The 26,808-nt window shown below is 33.9% G+C and overlaps 1 protein-coding gene across 1 annotated transcript in view; it reads left to right on the forward strand.

Annotated features, from left to right (window-relative positions):
* LRP1B (LDL receptor related protein 1B) overlaps positions 1 to 26,808 on the forward strand; it is a 1,792,671-nt gene that overhangs the window by 1,665,031 nt on the left and 100,832 nt on the right. The window contains exons 76-80 of the mRNA XM_036023545.1: positions 567 to 686; positions 2,263 to 2,504; positions 17,323 to 17,546; positions 18,697 to 18,803; positions 26,100 to 26,216. Of these exons, the coding sequence (XP_035879438.1) occupies positions 567 to 686; positions 2,263 to 2,504; positions 17,323 to 17,546; positions 18,697 to 18,803; positions 26,100 to 26,216 (810 nt within the window). The remainder of the gene's footprint in view (positions 1 to 566; positions 687 to 2,262; positions 2,505 to 17,322; positions 17,547 to 18,696; positions 18,804 to 26,099; positions 26,217 to 26,808) is intronic.

Here is a 26,808-nt window from a genome sequence, read left to right on the forward strand (position 1 = left end):
ATGAGTAGAAATTCTTTGCGTAAAAGTGGGAAATGACATTATAGGACAAGGAACAGTGTATGACACATGCAGAGGTATAGAGTTGGGTAATTAGAAACAGGCTTAAAAGGAAACTTCAAGATCTATTTGAGTAAATGCAAACACTAGGGGAGTTTCAAATGGATATGTCAATGTGTTAAATGTATTAACAAGCAATGTAAAAACACCTGATAAATTATTATAGTAAAACTATTGTGAAGAAGTATCATGACCTAACAATATTATACAAGTCACTGATAAAGTTTTGAAAAGGCAAAATATAGAAATAAGAAAAAAAGAAGTTCGTCATTTTGAAGTATAGAAGGAATAGAAGTGATAATTTGGGGTATGATGATGCTATTATTTTTAAGATTTTATTTATTTATTTTTAGAGAGGGAAGGGAGGGAGATAGAGAGAGAGGGAGAAACATCAATGTGCGGTTGCTGGGGGTCATGGCCTGGAACCCAGTCATGTACCCTGGCTGGGAATTGAACCTGCAACACTTTGGTTCACAGCCGATGATGCTATTTTGAACTCTTCTTTTCAGATATTAATGAATGTTTGGTCTTTGGCACATGTTCACATAAATGTATAAATATGGAAGGATCATATAAGTGTGTATGTGACCAGAATTTTCAAGAAAGGAATAGCACTTGCATAGCAAAAGGTAAGGCTATGAGCATTATTTCAAGTGCTAGTATGATTTTGCTATAAATATATTATGGGAAGATTCATGCTGTATTTTAGAAATAGTTTCATGTCTGACAAAATAAAATAAGTATTTTTAATGCTTATTAATTTAACCAGTTGCTTATTATTCTTAATTTAATTTGTGATGGTTTATAGATAAGACAAATGCATTGTTGCTGTTAAAAATCACTTTTGTGTTTGAATCAATTTTTCAGGGGACATAAAAGTTTAAGAGCAAATGTGAGAGAATAGGAAAGTATCTTTCTTTGTGGTCCACTCTCAGTGTATTGAGACATTATTATACCATTGGGACAAAAATAATAAGTTAAAGGTTAGCAGTATAAGGAGAATAGAATTTTGAGTAAGAATTAAAAAGGTTTTAAAATAAAATCGTGTTTTTAAACTCAGATTGCCTCCACTTAAGAATATTACTTTTAAAAATTAAATGACAGTTGGATTTGGAGCCTTATTACGTGTGAATTTTAATGCTCATATTTTGTTGAATATTATTATAATTTAAATATTGTTAGCTACAGGGTCTGATTGGACAATGTTAGTAAGATTCAGTCATTACAAGAGTGAGACAACATGATGTAGGGAATCGACAATGAACTATGGAGTCATTGTACTTTGTTGACTGTGCTGCCAGGGGAAGTTTTCTAACTCTGAACCTCAGTTCCTCATATGTAAAATGGGAATACTAGTACCTATTTTCATGGTTGTTGTAAGAAGAGCAGAAAAATTGTGAGAGGCTTAACTCAGTGACTGCCACAGAATATGCTTTCAGTAACTGAGAACTACTAAACCTATAGAGCTGAACTATGACTCATGTATAATTATTTTTGTAAATTTGCAGATACTATATATGCCACTCAATCTTTTTTTATAGTGTCATTAATATTTTAATTAATATTTTCAGGATTTGACTGCGGGTTTTACTTGTCTTGGGGTGCATATCACATCAGTGTTATATCATAGTTGTCAAAACTTCAGGTTAGAGAGTTCCACTTAGCACAATTTTAAGTGGTACTAAGATGATGTCACTTTAATGTAGCAAATACTGATAACTTTGTATAATAAAAATAAATATTTGACCTATGTAAATATTGGAAGAAAAAGACTCTTCATATCTTAACTTATTATAAGGTAATGATCACACTGTTCCATAAACTAAATGCTTAAAAATGTTTGAAGCTTAATGAGTATACAGTATAACATCTGCATATTTAGAAAATAGAAGAATATAATGTATTGTAACATACTAAAACAAACCCCTCTTCGTGAAAAGGATAATTACTATAGATACCTAACCTGTAGCCATAAGGTAAGTTTTGCCCTAGGAAAACCTACATTAATAACTCTTAGAAATGTTTAGGCAACTGTATATTTAATGTAAGTTTGTGAAGACTAAAAAGCAGTGTAAATCTGGTTGACTTTTATTGAGGTAAGAAAGAAACTTTTTAATACAATTCAAGATAATTTAACAGGACAATCATTGTTTTACATTAGTTGAAATTTACTTTATTTTTGTATTTTATTATAATAATCTCCAGGCTCTGAAGATCAAGTTCTCTACATTGCTAATGACACTGATATACTGGGTTTTATATATCCATTCAACTACAGTGGTGATCATCAACAAATTTCTCATGTTGAACATAATTCAAGGATAACAGGAATGGATGTATATTATCAAAAAGATATGATTATTTGGAGTACTCAATTTAATCCAGGAGGGATTTTCTACAAAAGGATCCATGATAGAGAAAAAAGGCAAGCAAACAGTGGCTTGATTGTAAGTAAACACATTGAATATTTCAAGGCTCATACCCTCTCATCTCCCTATTTTATTTTAATATATTGATCAAAATGTCTGATTATAAGAGGTCATCAAAATATCCAATCATTCCTCCCAATATTTTCCTATATAGAAAAACAATTAACTACTTGTTTATTCTTCTAGCTGCCTATATGTTTATTTTAATTGTATGATATTATGCTTTGTTTCAATGCTTTTGACTTAGTTATATAAGAATAGTAACATAATACCAAACATTTCTACGTTTTGTATTTTTATACAAATTATTGTAAATATGTGGCATTTCTCATCATGAAATGGGATTAAGGCCACCGCTTTGTTTTTGTTAGAAAATAAATTGGCAAGATATACAGGAAAAATGGTTTCTTTTTTACAATATGAGAAATACACTTGTATTACACTTGTATTTCTAGGGCAAAAGATCCATTCCACAATGTGACCACTTATTCTGACGTTTGGTGACTAATATTTCAAGGAACCTCCAAAACAGCAATATTGATTGTTAGTATATGATGGACATATTGATTATCATGGTTATTCTTTTTGAGGAAAATAAACTAGAACATTTATTTAGACTTGTGGTTGTAGACCATCCTTTTTGGTTTTAGGTAATGTCAATTTATTGTATATTTTATATTTTGAAGTAACCTTGGAGAAAAATTACAGGTGAACACTTTTTTTTTTATGGTGCCTGGCCTATTGCCATACAACCAAAAAGTGAAGTGCTATCACAGTAAAATCAGAGGCACCTCTCTGGAAGTCTTCGCTACCTTCTACAGTGTTATCTACCATAAAAATTTCAACTACATAAATACCATTTGTTAGAACTCTGGAACATATTCTTATCATTGTAAAATAGCAATAAGCTGGTTTTAGTAGAAGCAATAGTAGCTGTAGAACTGAGGAGAGAGATTAACTATGAGTAAAAATCCATGTACATCAGAGTTGTTTCTTCAGTTCTTCCTTCCTCAAATGCATTATATGACAGCTTTAGTTCTATAAAGAAGCTATCAGAGAGAACCAAGGCACTAAGTAAATCACTCTGCCCTCCATCACTCACACATAATCTACTTCTTCCTTATCAAACCGAAAGGCAGACTAAGAGTCTTGGCTAGTTTTAACTTTCTTTATCTCTAAAACAGAAGTCTGTTTTGCAAAAAAAAAAAAAAAAAAAACAAAAAACATTGTTCTGATGGTGCCGTTTCATCTGTTATTAATGAAGTGAAAAAGGATATACACCATGGAGTTACACTGCTTGGGTTCTAATTTTGTTCCTATTGCTGATTAGCCTCTTAGTTTCTCTAAACCAGGGGTGTCAAATTAATTTTATTGGGGGGTCACATCAGCTTCATGGTTGCCTACAAAGGGTCGGATTGATTTTAGGACGGTATAAATGTAACTACTCCTTGACTGTTAAGGATTTGAAATTACATTCAGCCCTTTGAAGGCAATTGTGAGGCTGGTGTGGCCCCCAGTGAAAATGAGTTTGATACCCCTGCTCTAAATTCTATTTCATAAAATTCAGCATGGAATATTCATTATATGTTTATTAGTGTTAACAGTTCTTGGCACATAATAAGCACTATCTAGATGCTTGCCATTAACAGGATTATGATGATAATCATCATCAACATAATGATGATAATGATGTTTTTGATGACAATGATTACAAGGTGTTCTTCTCTGTTGTCACATTAAAAATTATTTGCAACTTACCCTTGTCTGAATTTTTAGTTGCTAAAAATACATCTATAATTAAATTTAATATAAATTTTCAGTGGAAATGATTTGATAATTATTATGGTCTTGTGGATCTCTCTGGTGGAACACATCAGCCCCTTTCCTAACCCTTTCCCCCAGGTGTGCTTTCCTTGCCTGTCTTTCCCCTAAGCTCCAAGGGCCCTGCTTTTGCTTTGTAACTTGTTCTCCCAGCCCATTTCTTCTACAGCTCACTTCTTCCACCTCTATGATTTTCTACATAAACTTTCTCTCATAAAAAAAATGAAATCAGTCCTGGCTTGTGTGGCTCAGTGGATTGAGTGCCAACCTGTGAACTAAAGGGTCATAGGTTCAATTCCCAGTCTAGGGCACATGCCTGGGTTGCAGGCCAGGGCCCCAGTAGGGGGTGTGCAGGAGGCAACCACATATTGATGTTTCCCTCCGTTTCTCCCTCTCTAAATATAAATAAATAAAATCTTAAAAAATTTATTTTAGTCTTGTGCTTAGAGAGATTGATGATATATAGTATACTCTAGTGAACAGAGTTTATTGTAGGTCAGAGGAGAAATTTGTTTAATGTTTGGTAAATAAGTTTTTATTTTTATATACAAAGTAAAAATGTATATATTTTATTTGTATATTATATATTTATTTACATGTATTTATTTTACATATTTTCATCTTTAATTTATTAATGTGGTATAGACTCTTTCATAGACAATGGCAAAGCTATTGATTAGCGTCTTTCCAGTAGGATATGAAACTTCATTTAATCTTGTAATTGTAGTGATTATTTGTGTTATATCATCTAAACTTTCTGTTTGTTTGTTTTTTTCTTTCTCTTCTTAGACCTACACATGACTGACAGTGTTCATTAGGAATATAAATATGTAGCAGTAGAGTAGATTTTCTATGAACCCATTATAGTGAATTAAATGTCATGATTATGGGTTGGGATCTCTGAGTCATGAGTTTTAGCACCATGTTCTAAGCCATTAAGCATTCCACAGAAGTTTTAACATACGCATTCTTTTTAAAACAGTGCTTAAGCCTACACTGATGAGGGTAATTGTTAAACTTTGCCTCCTATCGTTTTGTAATCCTGACATCTCAATATTACAAATATAGAATATAGTCATGCTTACCAACTTACTTAAAGAGCAATGTGCATTCTAGAGTAATTGAAGACTTATTTATGGCCATGCAGCTATAATGTGGCAAAATGTAGACTCTAACTTGAGGAATTGTAACATCTTTGAGTCTCAGCTACTCATCTGACTAATACGTATATAGTATTGAAGTAGACAATTTCTAAAGTTCCTATCAGAAACTAAATATATTTATATGATTTCCAAAAGATGTGTTACAGTTTTTTTATCAAGTTATTAGCTGGACAATTTGTATTTATTTCCCTAAAATGTATCTTGTATATAAATAATTGATTTTCTACCTTTATAAATTACTCTGACACATTGTATTTGCCCTTTTATGGTCACCAGCTAGCAGCTAGTCACCCATTAGTTTAATGAATACATGATCTATTTCATCTAAGTTTTGATGCAAATATTAAATTATATTGACCTGAGGATTCATCACCCCTTAGTAAATAAAACCCAAGATTTCTTCTTAAGGTGAATATGGAACATTGGTTTCTTTTTCTGAATTAACAGGTGAAAGGTAAAAAAATACAGAGCAAACTATTCACACTTTACTTATGACTCCATTATTTGTGAACCACATGAAAGGAGTTAGCCAGGTGATAACAGAGTGCCTTGAAAGCACACTCACAGATGCTAAAAATTTTGGAATTTTCCATCTATGTGAAGGGTAGGAAATATTTTGTATCAGATATTAGAGGAAGATTACTCAGACAACTAAATATTTACTGAAGTCCATTCCAAAGAAAGGTAACATTTAATATGACATTTTTGAATTAGTGAAGAGAATAGACTTCTGTAATCTCTGAAAATGATTGGAATACTAATTAAAGTTATAAATTTAAATTTCAAATACAAAATTGCTTATTTACATATAGAAGTGCCTATGATTTTATAACCCTGAGGGCTGTACAAAAGAGATGATATTTTTCTTTAAGAAAATTAAATAATTTAAAACTTAAAAGACTAACATGACTCAGTCTATATGTAAACTATAAAGAGATATCTGAATTTGAATTTTAGTCATCAAAACATACTATGATACCATTATGCAAGTATTGAATATACTTTCTGGAAACATCATTTATAGTATGAGGTGCTGGATAGCATAGCGCATGATGGCAAACACTATAAAATAAGTCAATGCTTGTAAAAATGGAAATGACTAAAAATACAGATTAGGTTTTTACCATTAAAGAACTAAATGTTCCTGAACAAAACCTACCTGATTTTTGAGAAGTGAATGTGAGATACTATTTTTGGTATTTTCTTTATTGTGCAAAAGTGAATGTCCAGAATGTGCATGCTTATATTTATTTATTAATAATTGTATCTTTTATTCAAAAAAGTTGATTAGACCATTTATTTTCCTGAAAATCTTTTAAGAAAACATCCAATTAAGTTATTCTTACTAGGTTTCAATTTTTAATTGGATTCCTCACACCCAATATATGGTCTGTGGGTCATTCACCAACACACACACTTGAGTGCGTAGATGTGCACATGTACCCATACTCAAGTACATGTGCGCATGTGAGTATGTAGCAAAATCTTCAAAGTGTTGTTTTAAAATATTTAGTGCTGGTAAAAATCAATAGTTTATTTTTTCATTCTTTAAAAATTTTTTATTACTATAAATTGATTTAACCATTAGTGTTCTAAATTGAAACTGTCTATACTTGCATAGCAAGAATACTTTGAAAACCATCTGAGTTTATTCAAACTAGTCCAAAACTATAATTATTTATTATGATTACTTTAGAAGAAATCTAAAACTATCAGATTATTACATTATTGCCATTTTGCATTATTGATTGCATAAGACAAGCATTTAACAATACATACTGAGACTTCCGGCAAGATGGAGGAATAGGTGGACGCACCGTATTTCCTTGCACAACCAAGATTAGAACAACAATAATTTACAGACAGAATAACGCCCAGATTCGGCAGAGGATTTATCTGAATGGAAATCGGGCAGCCAAGAAGTTGAAGTAGACACGTTCATCCAGACTGGTAGGAGAAGACGAGCCGGGCGGGCGCGGGGCTGGCTCCGGTCGGCGGCGCGCGGAGGTCGGGGAAAGTTTGGCGCGAAATTGGCGGGACAGCCATCCAGGGCGCAAGAACACAGCGGTGATCCGTGAGTACACAAGCTGCGACTGGCAGACCCAGACGGGCAGTGATTGTGGACCAGGGCAGAACTCGCAGCCCGGGAGCCCAGAGAAGGGTCTGAGTCCAGGAGAATGGAACTACCGCCATTGTTTTCACCCATCCCCGCTCCCGCTCCCGCCCCCACATAAACGTCACAATCTAGCGACTGGGGTGCCCAGCCCCGGTGAACACCTAAGGTTCCACCCCCCACTGTAACAAGAGCGACCAGACTGAAAAAAAAAAAAAAAAAAAAGGAGAGATGGGAAAAATATGTTTTCAAAAGAGCAGATCAGTCCCCCAGGACTCATCCGTTTGAGCAACCAAGAAATAGCCAATCTATCAGATGCACAGTTCAAAACACTGGTGATCAGAAAGCTCATGGAACTGGTTGATTCTGGGTGCAATTTAGATGAAAGGGGGCAGATTACCATAAAATAGATACAGGAAGATACGCGGAGGAGAGCCAATAGTGAAAGGAAGGAATCTGAGTCTCAAAACAATACAGTGGACCAAAAGGAAGATAGAATCAACCAAGCAGGAAAGCATGATGAAATAAGAATTCAAAAAATTGAGGAAAAGATTAAGAGCATCCAAGACACCTTTAAACGTTCCAATATCCGAATTATAGGGGTACCAGAATCGGAAGGGGAAAAGCAACAAATTGAGCATGTATTTGAACAAATAATAAAGGAGAACTTCCCCAATCTGGCAAAGGGAACAGTCTTCCAAGAAATCCAAGAAGCTCAGAGAGCCCCAAAGAAGTTGGACCCAAGAAGAAACACACCAAGGCACATCATAATTACATTAGCCAAGGTAAAAACGAAGGAGAGAATCCTAGAAGCAGCAAGAGATAAGGGGACAGTAACCTACAAAGGAGTTCCCATCAGACTGTCAGCTGATTTCTCCAAAGAGACCTTACAGGCAAGAAGGGGCTGGAAAGAAATATTCCAAGTCATGAAAGACAAGGACCTACATCCCAGATTGCTCTATCCAGCAAAGCTCTCATTTAGAATGGAAGGGCAGATAAAGTGCTTCTCAGATAAGGTCAAGTTAAAGGAGTTCATCATCACCAAGCCCTTATTTTATGAAATGCTAAAGGGACTTATCTAAGAAAAGAAGATAAAGAAAAGACATGTATAGTAAAAGGACAACAAACTCACAAATATTAACAACCACACCTAAAGCAAAACCAAAAGAAACTAAGTAAACAATTAGAACAGGAACAGAACCACAGAAATGGAGATCACATGGAGGGTTAGCAGCAGGAGGGTGGGAGGAGGAGAGAGGGGGAAAAGGTATAGCGAATAAGTAGTATAGAATGTAGGTTGAAAATAGAGGGAGGGCAAGAATAGTACGGGAAATGAAGAAGCTAAAGAACTCATAAGCATGACACATGGACATGAACTAAAGGGGGGAAATGTGGGTGGGAGGGGGGTACAGTGGGGAGGGGAGAGAAGGGGGAAATTGGGACAACTGTAATAGCATAATCAATAAAATATATTTAAAAAAAAAATACATACTAAAGTTTAATTGTTCTGTAACAATTGTGTCAATAACCAAAATTTTACTGAACATAAATTTTATAGAACTATATAAAATTATGATTTTATAATTAATAATTCTGAAGAAATTATTGATCAGACCATGTATCATTTTAAGGAGAACTAATCAAGTTTTATTGATTCATACCCAAACCTTTATTTAAAAATTTATGTTTATTAGGTGTGGTGCTGGGTTCTCAGGATACAATAATGATGACATAGAGTCCTGTTCTCATAAAATTTTAGGTTCTGGGGAACAAAGACAAAGTCAAGTAAACTCATAGATAAAATCTTATTTTAAGAAGTGTATTGAAGGACATAAATAATGGACTAAAAAAGAAGCACTTAGATGTTGTAAACATTTTTTTTAATAAGATGATCAGTATAGGCCCATTCTAAGAAAGAAGATTTGAGCTTAACCTAGGAGGAAGTAATTAATGTCATCTTATTTATATTTAAGACAACTAATTTGCTGTTTCTGTAGTGAATGGATTTGGTAGGGGAAAGCTCAAGTACACATAGATCACTTAGAAGGATCGTGTTCCAAGTTAGAAATAGTGGTAGATTATACTATTGTAGTCTCAACGGATGGTAGAAATTTAACTTAAAATGTTTGCAAATAGGATGAATGCACAGAATGAAACTAGGGAGTACTCAAGATTAATACTTAAGTTTCTGAATTACACAACTTGATGGGTCATGAAGATGATAAATTTTGGGTTCAGATTTAGTCATGTTAAGTCTGAGATTAAAATTATGACAAAGTGTGGCCACTGTATTAAGAAAAAAAACAGAGAATGTGCAGTCACAGAAACTAAGAGACTGGCATTTGGAGAGTCTTGGAGTTGAAACAAAGTATTCAGTAAATTTGGTGACAGGGAGTCATGAACATGTTGAGAGTGCTTGCAGTCATCAAGGAAACCAACTTCACTTAGCACTCCATGTGCTACATCAGATTCTCCAGTGGGGATGACCTCCCTCCCCAGGGGACATTTGGTAATGCCTGGAGATGTTTTTGATTGTCACAACTGGGCAGTGCTGCTGACATCAGTGAGTAGAAGCCAGGAAGGCTGTTTAACACCTACAAAGCATAAGCTAGTTCCTCACAAGGAGGGTTTATCTTGACAGAAATGGCAGTAGTGTGAGAGCTGAGAACCCTTTCTTTTTTTAAGATTTTATTTATTTATTTTTAGATAGGGAATGGAGGGAGAAAGAGAGAGAGAGAGAGAGAGAGAGACAGAAACATCAATGTGCGGTTGCTGGGGGTCATGGCCTGCAACCCAGGCATGTACCCTGACTGGGAATCAAACCTGTGACACTTTGGTGCTGGGGGTCATGGCCTGCAACCCAGGCATGTACCCTGACTGGGAATCAAACCTGTGACACTTTGGTTCGCAGCCTGTGCTCAATCCACTGAGCTATGCCAACCAGGGCTGAGAACCCTTTCTTTACATAACAAAAATGCCAGTCTCTCCAGTCAAGGTTTAAGTAGATCTTTTTGTTTGTTTCACCAATAACCCTGAAACACAAAATGGTACTAATATCAATCATCAATATAGTTATTCTTTTTTGATCTCTTGTGTTACCTCTCACCCTCTCAAGTCTCTTTAGCTAGATTTCTTTTTTCCTTCCCTCTTAATATTAAAATGTCTCTAGGCTAAGATGTTTATCATCTTATTTTTAAAAAATTTATCTTCACTTCTTTGTAGAATTTATATAGCTTTGTGTTTTTATATATTATTATGCTAACAGTTACTTAGTAAATGTTAGGTTCTAACTACTTATATTGCTTTTCCTTTTGGATGTTTAAAAAATCCTCAAAGTAGCACACCTAAAAATAAACTTCATATATGATCCACAAGATCAGCTTTCCTAAGCTCATTAAATGGAAACTTCATTTTTTAAATGCTCAAAATAAAAATCTTGGAGTCATCATTGACCTCTTTCCTCTCATAATTTAAAAATTGAATACTACTATCTAATCAACCTTCCAGTTATGTGCAGGATTTGACAACCTGACAACTTGACTCAAATTTCTTAATTTTGAAGCATCATCAACTTTCTTGTCAATTAGTGCAAAAGCCTCCTAGCCAGTCATCCTGTATTCCTTTTTACTCATAACACAGTAGCCAGAATGCTCCTTCTAAAGCATAAATCATACCATATCATGTCATTAATCAAAAATATCCAGTGGTCCCTCACTATTTCTCATAATATTTTATAGGGTTAAAAAAATCTAGTCTCCTGTTGTTTTTCTGACTTCTTCAAATATTACCATCCACTTTACTCACTCTTTTCCAGGGAAACATTGGTATATATGAAGTCCATCACTACATACTAATATAAACACTATCCTGAAACGTTCTTTTGGCATAAAATATTTTTTGGTCAGATATTCTACATGACCCAATTCCTGAGCTTCAAGTTTTTACTCAAATATAATCTTCTGAATCTATAAAGTATTGATAATTGCAATCTATTGCCTTGCTCCCATCCTGTAATCCTCAGTGACCTGCTCTTCTTGTTAAATGGCTATGTAGTTCACTGGTCTATTATGTTTATGCTCTGTTGTTTACTTCATGTGGCTTTAAATAAATTCCCAAACAGCATGTATTTTTTGCTGTTTTGGCCACCACTGTAATCTTAACATCTAGAACACTGCCTGTTGTAAAGTAGGGCAATGGGGGTGGATCAGGTGGGGAAGAATGGTGGCAGGAAAATGGAGATAACTGTACTTGATCAACAATAAAAATAAAAAATAAAGTAGGTACATAATTTTTTAATTAGAAGTAATAAATTAACTGGTAGTCTTTGGTATGCAGGGCAGTAGTATATCAGTCTGAAAAGTTATCTTTTATAAGTTATTCTTCTCTTCCTCAATATTCAATTAATCACAAGTTTAAGTACATTTATCTTTAGCTATATCAAATTTTATTCACCTCTGTCTTACAGAAATGTAGATTAAACCTTCACATTCTTCCTTTGGAGTTCATGTAAGCCTCCTCTGATTTTCCTGTATCTATTTTTGATCCTAAGACCCAGTCCATTCTCCAGACCATAGCCAAAATAATTTCAAAATTTTAACCTAATCACCATACTTCCCTTCTTAAATCCTCCTAACATATTTCCATTAAGAAATCACTAAAGTACCAGCTTCTCTATCACACCCTTCTCATATCCTCACACACCTACAACATATCCATATATACTCACAAACATATTTTTTCTAGCTATAAATAAACCATATTTTATCTCCAAGAATTCAACCTTACTTCAGAACCTTCATAAATGATATCTCCTCTGGCTCTTTTAATTATTGTGATGAACCAGGACTGAGACCACCTTCTTTAGGCATTAGAAATTTCAAACTACATAAGGGATTTTCAGGTCTTCCAAAAGGCCTAATTGAACTTACTATTTAAAGGGACAGGATCACAGAAAGATCAATTATTATCTAAAGAATGTCAATTATATGCTTAAGGGGTAGCAAATGAGGTGACCTCATTGCTATTCCAAGTTCTGTTAAGACTTGGAAATTGTACTGGCAGTTTATCTAGGGAGAAATATGACAATATAAAACAAATTTTAATGAAACTTGCAAGAAAATTACATGAAACTCAGCATTGTGTACACTCATATATTCACAAACTCAATGAATTTGATGTATGAGAGACACTGAATTATAAAAGCCCAATTTGCATGTTCATAATACGTACACATAAACAGGTCTGCTACACAGACTGAATATTCCTATTCATCCACAAGGTGCTTACCCAATAATTCTGGAAACATATTATCAACATTTGCTTCTAAGAATCTTCTTTTTCTATTATTTATTGTGCCTTAACACCCTCTCTTATAGATACATGATTTGTCCATTAAAGTCAACTTCTTTTGCCTCTTTAAGGCATGGGTTTCAAGTCAGCTATATAGGTAAGCTAAATGTGTGAGACAGGTTGCACATGGGTTAAGCCCCCAGCAGAGGGGCAAACTGAACCCACTGACTGCTCTTCTAAAGTGCTGGCTGCTTTCAATATGCTGTGTTACATGCCTTTAATTTTTACAAAATAATTTAAATTTCAAAGTGATATATCTTTAATTTTAAAGTCAGAATCTAAAGTTTTTTTTAATCCTAAATTTAGTCCTCAACCTATCGTTTTACAACCTCTACTTTTAGATAACTCTGCAGTACATCTCAAGTGTTATGCTTGTTTAAACTGTAAATGTCAGAGGGCAACTTGATTCCTTAATTCCAGGTCACCGAATAGGAAGATGATATCAAGATTACCCCCTTAAATAATGACACATTTTTAACTTACGTTTACATTTTTATACTTAATGCATGATAATTCATAATTAGCATAAGATATATCCTTAAGGCTATATAAAATGCAGACTTACATAGAATGAATAATATTTTAAACTGTAAAACTACCTTCTATATACAATTTCTTTTGAAAAAGAGGTTATTTCACTTGAGAATTTTAAAGCTATGTTTATCTAATATAGACCAAAAATGTAAATACTGTGAAATATACCACACACACATTTTATAGAGTGCCTTTACATCTTTGTTTTAATAGCATTACAGTAGGAGATAATTAACTTTAGTAAAATAAACTGAATTTTCTTTTCTCAGGTTTACATAAAGATGAAAAACAAAGACAAAATAGGTGAACACCTCAACCTATCCTGTGTTAACTACATTTTCTTAAAGAATATTGCTCACTATAAGAATTTTGTTAAAAAGAAGATAATATCTCCATGGATCAAATATTTGAGATCCTCTTTCATAGATTTTTCCCTCTCTTTGGTTTAAAATAAATGAGTAAATAAATGTCTCCAGTGACGTATATCTTCAGTTTACTGAAGCTGGGGTAATGATGGGTGCCTTACAGTGCACAGCTATAAAGGATCAGTTATTTAAAGTAATAGCCTCTAATTTTATTATAATCCAGCTGCCAGTTTTTCTGTAAGATTTAAATATTTTATTCATTTGACTAATATATTCCTACAAAAAGAGATGTCTTAGACCTCAAAACTTTGGCTGTGTATTTGGAGAGTTTATTAGGAAAGAAATCATCTTTCTGAGAAAGCAGCCAAAATGTGTCTTCTACTTTGTGCGACAATATGAGCAATGCCTTTTGTTGTCAGGGTAATCACATGTCTCTGTAGTCCCTTAAACATGACATATCATTAGTAGTCTAGTTCATTGGCCTGTCTGTCTAATGAACTAGCTAAAGGGGCCAATGAGAATTACATTTTCTTTTTAATTATATATGTTTATTTTGTTTTGTTTTCAGTCTCTTTGGAGTCAAATGATTTAGCTGTCTTTAGCTTTCGTGTTTCTGTGTTCTCACATCAGACTCCATTCCAGTCCCAGAGCCTTCTTACTTTTCCTGTGTTTTCCACTTTGCATACTTACCTGGTTGATTTTGAACCACTTCATAAACTGTCTGTTCATTTTATGAAAACACAGCAGGAATTTCAACCGTCTACTCTCCAGTAAATATCAATATGAAAGTCCCTTTTATAAGGCTTATGCTATTCACACTTGGTCTAACTGTGAACAATAAAGAGAACCATTTCATCCCCATGGAACTCACTATAAAGGGCAATTTGCTTAGCCATAGGTTCCCTGACAATAAGACCATCCTGTTGCTGTCTTCTTGCTGTTCTTTCCTCTTCTGTTCAGTTCTGCTCTCTAAGGTGTTGAAAATCATTGAGCATTCACTATGTTCTGAGTCATTGAGGGTGAACACCTGGTAATATCTTCACCCTGCTGCCTTTAGTCTCTGAGGATTATCTTGTCACTGATGATTCATGTCTTTAGGTTGAATTTTTTAGGTGTGACAATTTTTCACCCCATATTTTAACTATTTTAGTTGATATTGGAATGACATTAGGAATTCCTTAATCAAGGAACCTGAGAATAAATGTGAAAATTTTAATAAATGTGTAACTCAATAGCATCACTTGTGTTTAGCGTTAATAAGTAACATTTTTCCTGTCTCTAAGCAGTATTCTTTACCCTAGCAGCGTGACTTAAATTTGATGTATTCTTCTATAGTTTATCATTAGTAGAATCTTCATCAGATTCTCTTCTGAATGCTCTATTAACATTAAAAAATTGGGTTCTTAATTGTCAGCAGTCCAGGTTTAGCAGGATGGAATCAAGAGTTTTTGAGCATGAGTACAATCAAATGAAAATCCTATATTTAAAAAAAAAAGTGGAACTTTGTATTATATATGTCCTATTTTAGCCAGGATACCATTATGATATGAAACCATGTATATATTTACATCTGATGAGGAGAAATGGATTTTTCTATGCTCATACTAGACAATATCATATTTTCTACATGCTAAAGGCTTGTTCTACTGGAGTAAGAAAATGATAAATATGCTCCAATAGGCTCTGAAAAGATTATAATGGTTATTTTTCTTTTGTCTCTCCTGATTATAAATATTATAAACAGTGACATGCCCATGTCATTTGTTGTTATAATTACTTTTAAATGTCTCCAAACTGGTGGGGGGGGAATAATTAATTTAAATGGCAGTGGATCACATGATAATAATTTTGTGAATTAGCTGACAAAAATCTTTACATTGTATCCATCTAGGGGTATCATGTATATGTCATTTCTAGAGTATGTCTGCAGAGTATTTTTTATTTAATTTCAGTTAGCCATGGAGCATTACTGGGTAGATGGATAATATTATTTCCTGTTAGAGTTCAGAAATAGGGTTCAGTGATTTCATAATTTCAGTATGTAAACCAATAGGTAAAAAGACTGATGTTAAAGGTCATTAGAAATTGCTGGGGTTCTATGTTTAGTTCAAGCCATAGTTTTCTTCCTTGAGATCCCAGTAATTACACAGCAGATTGTGACTTACAATTCCTGTTTCTTGGTATCTCAGAGCTTTTGTTTGTTTGTTTGTTTTTTGAGGAGGTCTCTTTCTTCTCTTTTAATTCAAGTCCACTTCTCAATAAAATGTTTTCACTAGAAAACCACATGAGAAACTTTCATGTGCCAAAACTTCATATTTTCACTGGTTGTCAGATCTTAATGATGTTCCTACACATTATGTACATGTCTTCACCCTCACATAATTGTTTTCATTCTTGATATAATGCTCCTACAAATCTTTTCTCACTTTTGGTCATGCACAATAAATCTGGCCATGTAAAATTAATTACTACACTAGTTCCTACTCAAAGTGATCAAATTACTTGAATGGCATGGACCATATATTATTTTCCTTGTTGTCCATTCCCCGTGACCTCTCGTACCTTTGTCTTAAAATAATTCAGAATAAAGTATTAAGTAGAAAATCCTAGCTAGCAGGTTTACTATAAATGACAGAGATGATAACTTTCCTCAAAAGATGTTTAAATGTAGTTATCCATTTGTACTAATTTTGTTTCAATATTTAAATCAAATTACATGTGGTAAGAATGAAGGACAACTAGAACTTCTTTAAATTACAGCAAAGAGTCTATATAAACAAAAACTCTTCAAAAAATTCCTAACAGTATCTATTCAAGCTGAACATATGGGTACCTTAGTTGTGACAATACTGTTTTTTGCTAGACACTCAATAGAAATGAGTGTCTATGACCACAAAAGACATATACAAGAATATTATTCATGCCTTAGTTGTAATGGCCTAAAACTGTAAAGAAGACAAATGAACATCATTAGTAAAGTGGTAAACAAATTGTGGTATATTCATAAAAATAAATTAAAAAGTATCAATGACAGTGTGCATACTGTGAATAAATTTCACAGACATGATGTTTGTTGAGTAAAGAAATCATGAATACAAAAACATGATTCTAAATAAAATATATAGATTTGTTTAAGCTATTCTATGATGTTAGACATCAGAATTATTGTTACTCTCAGAAAAATACTGACTAGGAGATGTCACAGGTTAATTTTTTATATGATTCTATAAATATTTTATCAGAGTGGTGGATAAACAGGGCTTATTATGATGATAAAACTCTATTGGGTTGTACATTTAAAATTTGTGAAATTGAGTATCTATAAATATTAAAAATAGAAGTCAAGTGAATTCAAATCTATGTAACAATTAACACCTGACCTTGTTAATATGATTCCCATATACCAATGTATAGTACATAAAACTTCATCAATTTGTTTGTTAAAATACTATGGTTTATTTTATTGTTGTTGTTGTTGTTGTTTTTTGTAGTGTCCTGAATTTAAAAGGCCCAGGGACATTGCAGTTGATTGGGTTGCAGGAAATATTTATTGGACTGATCATTCTAGAATGCACTGGTTCAGTTACTATACCACTCACTGGACCAGTCTGAGGTACTCTATCAATGTGGGGCAGCTGAATGGCCCCAACTGCACCCGACTCTTAACAAATATGGCTGGAGAACCCTATGCTATTGCTGTAAATCCTAAGAGAGGGTAAGTTAATGAGTTGGTTACTTATGTTTCTTTTTTCAATTTATTTATTTTTTAAATATTTTATTTATTTATTTTTAGAGAGAGGGGAAGGGAGGGAGAAGAAGAGGGAGTGAAACATCAGTGTGTGGTTGTCTCTTGAGTGTCCCCTACTGGGGACCTGGCCTGCAACCCAGGCATGTGCCCTAACTGGGAATCGATCCAGCAATTGTTTGGTTTGCAGACTGGTGCTCAATCCACGGAAGCATACCAGTCAGGGCCAATTTTTATGTTGAATTGTGGGGCAAATATTTTTTTCTGAGAGTTTTTAAAATTATATATTCAGTGTGTATATGTTATGTGTGCATTTCAGAATAATGAAACTAATGACATAAATATATAACAACTGTGGTGAATCTCATATTGAATTTTTATAAAATTAAACACAATGTTAAACATATTAACTAGAATATTAGTGAGTGTAGCTATTTGGATTAATTGAAAATGAAGGCATATTATGTATAAACAAATTTAAATAATCTAACAAAACCATTTACTTTATCTTATTTGAATTATTTCTTTCTTTATGTTTTTACTTTTGCATTTATAAGCAGTGACCATAAGGTAAGTAGGGAAATATTAAATAAAACTGCTGACTGCCATTAGTGGATCACTGGATGCTGAGTAAAAAAAAAAAATGTTATTTACTTAATAAAACTGTGCAGTGTGATGTCTTTTAAATAGAGAATTATATCCGTCCAAGAAAGTAGTTACTTTACCAAAATAAAAAAAAATGAAAGAAAGCATATTGACACAACATCCATAATAATATGACACAACAAAAGTACAGTTTCAAGTATTTGAAAGAATTATCTTCTAAAATGTTAATGAAATCTTTTAAATTAAAATGTAATATAAAATAGAGTTCTTACTAGTAAACAGCAGCTCTCAAATTTTAGTGCATAGTTAAGACTGTTTAAAATGTTGATTCCTGAGGTCCTCCATCAGAGAGAGCTTCCCATTATGTAGCTTTAGAGGTGGGTCCAGAACCTGCTTTTTCAGAGACTCTGGTGTGATTCTGATGCACAAGATGTGAAGAAACACTATGTTTTGCAATAGAGTTGAATTGTAACAGCACGATCACTGGGCTAACCAGCTTTACTTATCTTTACAGGATGATGTATTGGACTGTTGTTGGGGACCACTCCCATATAGAAGAAGCAGCCATGGATGGTACTTTGAGAAGGATTTTAGTACAAAAGAATTTACAGAGACCCACAGGTATGATGTATTTCTGACATAGTTTAAAATCATAGCAGTATGTTAAGCATATTAGTGTTACAATTCTTTAGGGTTTTTTGCAATATAATCATTTTTATAAACAGATACAACTAATTTATAGTATGACATTGTGAAAGTCATTAACATTTCATATTGTGTTTTTCCAACTTGAAAGTCATGTTCTTATACTGCCAGTGATATTATGGGGATAATATTTGAAAATTGCCTAAGTCTTAAGGCCGTTAGTAGGATTTCACATACATTAAATTTTGAGGTTGACAGCAATACATTAGGGTATTTTTTACAGATATATGTTGATGATGTTGGGATACACGGTAATCTTACTAAAGAATGAAAAACTAAATGGACAAAGAGCTGGGAAAACATAAATAATTTTTGTGACATACAGGTTGGATGATGCCTTGCTTTTTAAAAATATTTATTTGTTTATATTGTTTATGCTCTTAAATTGATCCCATTTTTTTCTCCCTTTCCCATCTCCACCCAGCACCACCTTCTCCCCACCTTAAGTAAATCTCCATATCATTGTCTGTGTCCATGGGTTGTGTATAAATGTTCTTTGATTAATCCTTTCACCATCTTTAACCTTATTCCCCACCCCCTTTCTGGCAGCTGTCAGTCTGTTTCATGTAACTAAGTTTCTGTTACTATAATATTGTGAATATTTTGTTCGTTAGATTGTTGTAGTCGTTACATTCCATATATAAGTGAGATCCTGTGGTGTTTGTCTTTCACTGATCACACCACTCCAGTAACTCTTTCTTCTCCCAGGACTGATCAAGAGCTCAAGTTTTTTCCGCATCCCTGCTTCTTCTCTCATTCCATTTTTCTCCCAGCCTTCCATCCAGAATGCCCTTCCAACTTTTGTGTATTCAGCTGTATCTTTCCTATCTTATAATTTCTAACTTTAACACTTCTTCCTCAATAAAACATTTCACACGACTGGAGTCTCAGGGATTCTGTACTATCCACCCTGCTTACTACATTCCCATCAAAAGGATAAAATACATTACCCATAGCCATATTATTTAACAATTATGCTTTATAATATTTTTGTAGTTGAAAATTTATATTTGACACTTACATTTTTATTAACTTTTAACATGTCTAGTGCCTTTTCTTTAAACTAGACTGTTTTTACTCTTTATGGGGATGAGCAGTCCTTGGGGTTTAGTTCATTTTTGTAAGTGTGTAACCATTCAGTGATTTAACAAATACTATTTGACACCACCTGGTGCCAGAAATTGTTCCAAAAACTGAAGAAATAAGTTCCTACTACTGTGAAAAGAGTCGAACTCCTATGCTACTTTCCTACCTGTAGAGAAAACAATAAATATTACGCACCATGTAAGATATAGGTACTATCTTGAAAAAAAAATACTAAGGAATGAGCAGTTATGGGGGGCACCATTTTAATTATGGTTATCAGAGAAGTCTCTAGAAAGGTAATATTTGAAAAGATAACTGAATAAAGAGTGAAAACAAGTTATATGGATATATGAGGAAAGAGCTTTCCAAGCAGAGAGAACGACAAGTCCTGAGTTAGGAATGAGCTTAGCATGTGTCAAAATAGCGGGAATGTTAGTATGCCTAGAAGGACATGAGAATGGTAGAGATGAGGGTGGCCAGGTGTTTGGGGAAGATCATCTAGAACCTGGAATACACTTGAGAAGCCCTGGATTCTATTCTAGCTTTAAGGGGTGCCATTGGAGAGAACTGGAGGAGAGTGGTGTAATCTGCCCAAATGTGATTTTAATTGCTTAAGGACCATTGTGCTTCTTTCCTTAACTTTTTATTTTTCACTAATTTTAGACTTATAAAAACATTGCAAAATGACTTAAAAATTCTCTGATGTTAATATCTTATATAATCATACTATAAATGACACTTTTCATTTAAAAAATGATGTGGCAGCAGTTTATAGAATGGCATGTAGGAGGCTGCTTTGAAGGGAGCCTGAGAGAGGACTTCTTGCAAAGTTTATTTATAAAGGGAGCATAATTCAGGAGAAGCATGCAAAAGATGGAGAAAGGAAAAGAACCCCAAAAGACTGTGTCTTAGGTAAAGTCTACCCTCAGCTTGGTTCACAGAGAATGTGCTGTGGAGCATAAATTCCATTACACGCAAGGGGATCATCTTTTAATATTTCCTATCAGCCATTGGTTGGCCACTGAGCCCTACCTTCCCAAGCAATTCTGCTGCAGTCAGTTGAGCACAAATACCTGAAGAAGGCAGGCAAGTGTGAGTCCTTCACTGCTGCAGCAGCACTGGGAGTTGGGTACCCTGCGTAGTAAAGGAAGTTTGGGCTGGGTACCACAGCATCTCCTACAGTGGACTAAGTGAAGGTGCACGTATTGGACATCTTCCATGTGCTAATCATTCTGCTCAGCACTGTGGGTAGTTTAATGATTAACACGACACAGTCCATTTTCTCACACATGACAATAAATTACAATGGGGGGTTAGTTTGCAGTAAAACATTTTTAAGTCATTACAGCAGAACTTTTGAAAAAGTAGCTCTTGGATACAGATTATGTGATATTGTCACTCAGCTACAGACAAATGTTGCAGGTGTGGATGCAACCCAAGCTGAGTCAGTCAGAGGTGGATATCTCACAGATGACTGAACATTTTAGTTCTGGAGATCAAAGCAGAAGTAGAGATGTAGTTTGGAGAATTAGTAACAAATAGCTGATATTTAAAGTTATTGGAATTGTTAAGATGAACAAGGGAGGGGAAACAAACAGGCTTATTAGGATAGAATTTTGTGGTATGCTTACATTTAGAAGAGTAAAATTCAAAAGTGAGGTTTATAAAGGTGTCTGAGCAATAAGAACCAAGCAACAAGGTTCATTGGCATCACAGCTGAAGGAAGAGTTCAAAAGGAAGGTATTCTCCATTGAGCCTTACGTAGAAAAAATATGGAGTAGAAGAAAGAGCATAGCCTTCCATTTATATGGGAGTTAAAATTAAGCAACTTGCATAAACTTTTGAGCATTAATTTTCTCATACGTAAATCACTTTGATAATATTTACTTTACATGTAATTAGCATGCTTAAAAATAATTATGTGTTGAATAAATGTAGAGATGAATGCCTACAATTTTTAACACACTAACCCATGATATTGTTGTAAGGTCTCTTCTAGTAAATGACACACTTTTTGAATTATACTCTATAGTAAAGACAAGAAGCATAATCTATCTTCTGTTTTAATCAGTGGTGAGATGGTTGAGCCGTATGCTCCATGAGAATAGGAAGGTGAACTGTTTCATTCTATGCTCCATGAGTAGTACTTGCCTGAATGTGTTGCCAGGGAGGTACGTTATAAATACAAGTTTTTGAATGGTGTTAATGAATATTGTGTCTCATAAGGACATTTTCCAGTTTTCTTTCCTGTAGGAGGTATGCAGAACTATATAATTTTGATTTAAGTACCATATTGACTTATAAAAGCTTATTTATGTTGCCTTTACCTCATCCCAAATTGCGGCAGCTTTTGAGAGAATAGAAAATCACACGCTGGCCCTTCAACCAGTCTTAAATTATCTTATTGATTCATTCAGCTTTTTGTTCTTGGCCAACAAAGGTCTCTAATTAAATAAAATGGATAAAAACTTAAGGACTATTTTGCAATTCTTTGATACATTTATTTTACTACCATTCATAAATAAATATGTATATGCATATATGTATATGTCACATGATCTGCATATATGGATATACATATGGAAAAGAATTTCAATGTAGTTTGGAATCTAAGACTCTAAGTAAGCAACTTGCTTAAAAATACATTTAAATTTTTTTGAAAATAAGTTTGATATTGTAATAAGTATCTTTAGGTTTTTGGACTTCTCAACTCTTAAATCAAGAATATGGTAATAGTGCAAAATTGCTTGTTGTTACTACCTTACAAATCTTGGCTTTTCTTTAACACAAAATGTATATATTTTTCTTTAATTTTGAAAACACAATACTTTTAATATATCGTTTTGTTGATTTTGTTGAACTCTTCTTTGTTAGATATTACATTGGTACTATGGTAGTTTCTCATAAAAATTTGTGTTTTTTTTCTTTTTTTAAGATCTTAGTAGGAATATGGGAGCTAGGGGGAGGGTAACCTTGAAAAATTTCAGAGTTCAACCAAAGTGAAATTCAGAATTCCCTAAGATGTTGTAGTCATCATTGTATCATGGGAGATGGTAAGCAAATGCCGAGATGATTAGGGTCTCTAATGTGCATTCCCAAAACTTAGTGAGCCCCTGTGTCTTTATCTTCTACAAACCCTCCAAATTATGATTCCATTATGCTTTATTAGAATGGGCATGATATTTTATTTTAAATTTTCTGTGCTTATACTGACTTGGTTCCAAATAGCTATCATACTCAGTTTAGATAAGAATGATTTTCATTGAAATTTATTTTTTCCAACTTATTATTGGCTCTTTAAGACAAAAAAGTAGATATGGTATTTTAAAGATGGAAACAGACTAGTTTTTTTCATATAAACTTGACTTTTACCTTTATAATGAGAAAGTCAGTTAGTTCCTATATTAACTTTCGAATTTAAGAGATTATATCTTTTATTCAAGGGCTTAAAGAAAATTCAAAATTATTGACTTGTAGGATTTTTGAAATATATGTCTCACCCATTTTAAAGCTTCACTATGTAATTTTTATCTAGATGTAATTCCATTCAATAATATAGTGTATAACTGATGCGTGGGTCACCGGCCAGCAATGATCACGGAATGTTGGGGATGGCTCAACTATACTCGAGAAAAAACATGCACAGAGACAAACTAGTTTCTGTGGAGAAAGAGGGGCGAAATGGCCACCCCCGCTAGTGGGGAGCACACCGATTTACCGTCCAAACCTGCTTTTATTGGGCTGGGCTTGTTTTGCATAGTAATTCAGGTAAAGTACAGTACTCATTACAAGGAAGTAAGGAACAATAGATAACAAGGAACTCTGCAGGTCTATTTTGAGTCAGGGTCAAAGAGCTGTAAGACTTTGAGGAACAAACTAACTTCCTCCTTGAACCCTTCTCATTCAACTGAGAGCATTCTAAATAAAGAAGGTTTCACAGTAATTTACATGTTCTTTCTTAGGCCTGATCACCCGGGGAATCTGCCCTTTTCAGCACAGAGCTGCACCGCCCTGTCATTGTTTCAGGCTTAGGTAGAGCAAGGAAACTAAGGCAACCAAGAGATAAGGAGATTTTCTCCCAGACTCTGAGAACTCAGGCTATGTCAAAGCTGAGGAGCAAGGGTCCATCACCCCCTTTTGCTGTAGCCCCCAAAGTCCTTCTTTTGGGGGCCTCCCACGTGATTGTGCCTGTCTTAGATCATTCCCCCCTTAGGGAATCTTACCCATCTTTGGCTAACCGACCAAGCCTTGGGGTTCGGTTATGAATGAAGCAGTAGAAGCAGCGTTCCTGCCAGGGAGATAAGCTTTTGTTTCCTTGCTTGTTTATGGTTCCAAGGGTGTTCCCTTAGCCTTAGCTTAGGTGGGGGTTATAGCTTCTGATACCAGGCAGGGCAGTTCCCAACATATAACCAGAGCTGATAAAGATGGGTATGTTTTAGATATCCCTAGGCTTATAATGCAATATATGACACTTTTGAGAACTTTTTACTGTTGCTGAATCTGAAAAGATGATATTGGTTGATAAGTTGGATTACATACCATTGTTAATATTTTTTTACAATTAGAAAATTTGTATTTTTAAATATAAAGACCAATTTTTGGGGCACAGACTATTTTTAACCTCCTACTTTATTGTGTTGCATAGGTGGAAGAGAAAGAAAAGTGTTTTTATTCCTTCTTAGACAATTATTTTGAAATATGATGTTGGTTGCAGGACATTCGATCTTTTTATAGTTTGTGTTTCTCAGAATTACATGTGAAAAAGCAAAAATACAATTCCCAATATGATTCCAAAGAGCAAATTAATTATCAAGCAGAAACTAGTAAAACATGGAACACTTGTTTTAATTATGAAATTATTTCTAGAAGCTGATTGGATATACAACATTCTTACATCATGCTTGAAAAGCAATAATTATATTTAGTTTGATTATATTTTGGCTAAGTCTACTTACTTAATTGAAGGATTATTCCCAAACGATGTTCATCATTATTTTTTACTTATTTCGATTGTTAAATGTTGGCCCGTCTGCACAGGCATGCTATTAGTACTAATTCAAAAGTACTTTTAGTTTCCTTGCCATTGAGGTGTACCTCAATTAGTTACTGAATGTTCTGATTGGAAAAGTTCTTTAACTTCATATGCTAATGGTATTTTACATGTATTGTACTGTCAAAGTGTGTACTACCTCATATCTACAGACTATGTCACAAAAATTAAATATCTGTAGCAGCAAAGATTTATTACAAAATTCATGTGTCATAGATCTTTTCTATGTTGAAAGAACTTTACTTAGGATATTCTATGTGTGAATAATATTTTTGCAAAAAGATACTGTCTAGATTCCAATCACATTATAAAATAAAATCTAAAAAATTAAAGTTAAAGAACAGAGAAAACATTTTACCACATAGTATTTAGCCCATTGTTATTCACTAACAGATACTGATGTTCAAAATGAAGACAAGTCATCTCAGAGCAAAGTGATGATTAAAGAAAAAATTAGAAAAGTTTAAGTACAATTAGAACCATAAGGAGTTGACTATTCATTCTTCTTCACTGTAAGCATAAAGCTTTCGTCTGTTTAAACTTCAGCATGCACACAGATATCTCCTGTCAACACAGGCCAACTCCAAATGGTTCTTACAACTAAGAACCATTTCTTACAACTAAGCCCATAAACTTTTGATATGCTCATGAAGAAATTCAAAATATAACTAATTATACTGAATTATTTTAAAGGCTGTATAAGTTATTTAACTGATGAGTTAATTGTGTGTATATTCCAAACATAAAAACTAAAATATCGTGGAAAAGTCTTTTAGAAAGTAGCCATAACTAAAATATCAGTTAAGCGTGGAATGGAAGAATACTTAGGGTAGCTTTTCTTATGTGAAATAAGATTTTTGCTACACCTTAGTAAATAAAGTCTATGCAATCCATACACCTATATTTCAGAGAAGAATTATTTCTTTTTTTCTAATTTGTGCAGTACAGTGATATAGATTATGTAATTTTTGTGATGCTTGAAGAAAAACGACCATAATTGTAGAGTAAGAAGCAAAAACATCATTTTAAATAATTTCAAGTTTATTCTCATTTGTCTGTGCATGTTGATTTTGCAGGCCTGGCTGTGGATCATTTTAGCGAACGGATATACTGGGCTGACCTTGAGCTCTCCCTCATTGGCAGTGTTCTGTTCGATGGCTCTGATTCAGTGGTCTCTGTCAGCAGCAGACAAGGTCTGTGAAGGGTTTGTGCTCTTTCTTTTAATTATTATTGACAGAGTTAAATAACACTATGTAAACATAAGTATGAAAGCTTTATATTATAGATTTTCTCAAATTCTTTCTTCTAAGAACTTGTAGCTCTTTGTATTCACTCCTACTAGAATAATGAAGACACAGGCCAGAGAACTATTTGATTATAAGACAAACATGGTATATTGCTACTTAGATTCAGAATATATGTATTCTGCGGATATTCCATTCTGAGCAGGACACTTCAAGTAGTCAATATTAACATCTGTGAAAACTAGTTTCTTTCTCATACTGCAATGATAACTAGCAGGAAATAAGTTACTGTATATAGTAAAACATGATAGTAACAAATATTATTGTAGGTAATTGATAGGTAATACTTCTACACAAGGGAAAAACTAAAATCGACAACTCTACCGTCAGTGACCTCTGAATCTACTTGTGCTGGTAGTTTGTGGCACCTTTTTTTTAAATTGTTGTTCAAGTACAGTTTTCTGCCTTTTATCCCCATTCCAGCGCCCCCTCCAGTCCTCCTGACCTCCCTCCCATTTCCACCCCTGCCTTGTTATCTCCA

The sequence above is a fragment of the Phyllostomus discolor genome, chromosome 4 (genome assembly GCF_004126475.2).
Source record: "Phyllostomus discolor isolate MPI-MPIP mPhyDis1 chromosome 4, mPhyDis1.pri.v3, whole genome shotgun sequence".
NCBI classification, from domain to species: Eukaryota; Metazoa; Chordata; class Mammalia; order Chiroptera; family Phyllostomidae; genus Phyllostomus; species Phyllostomus discolor.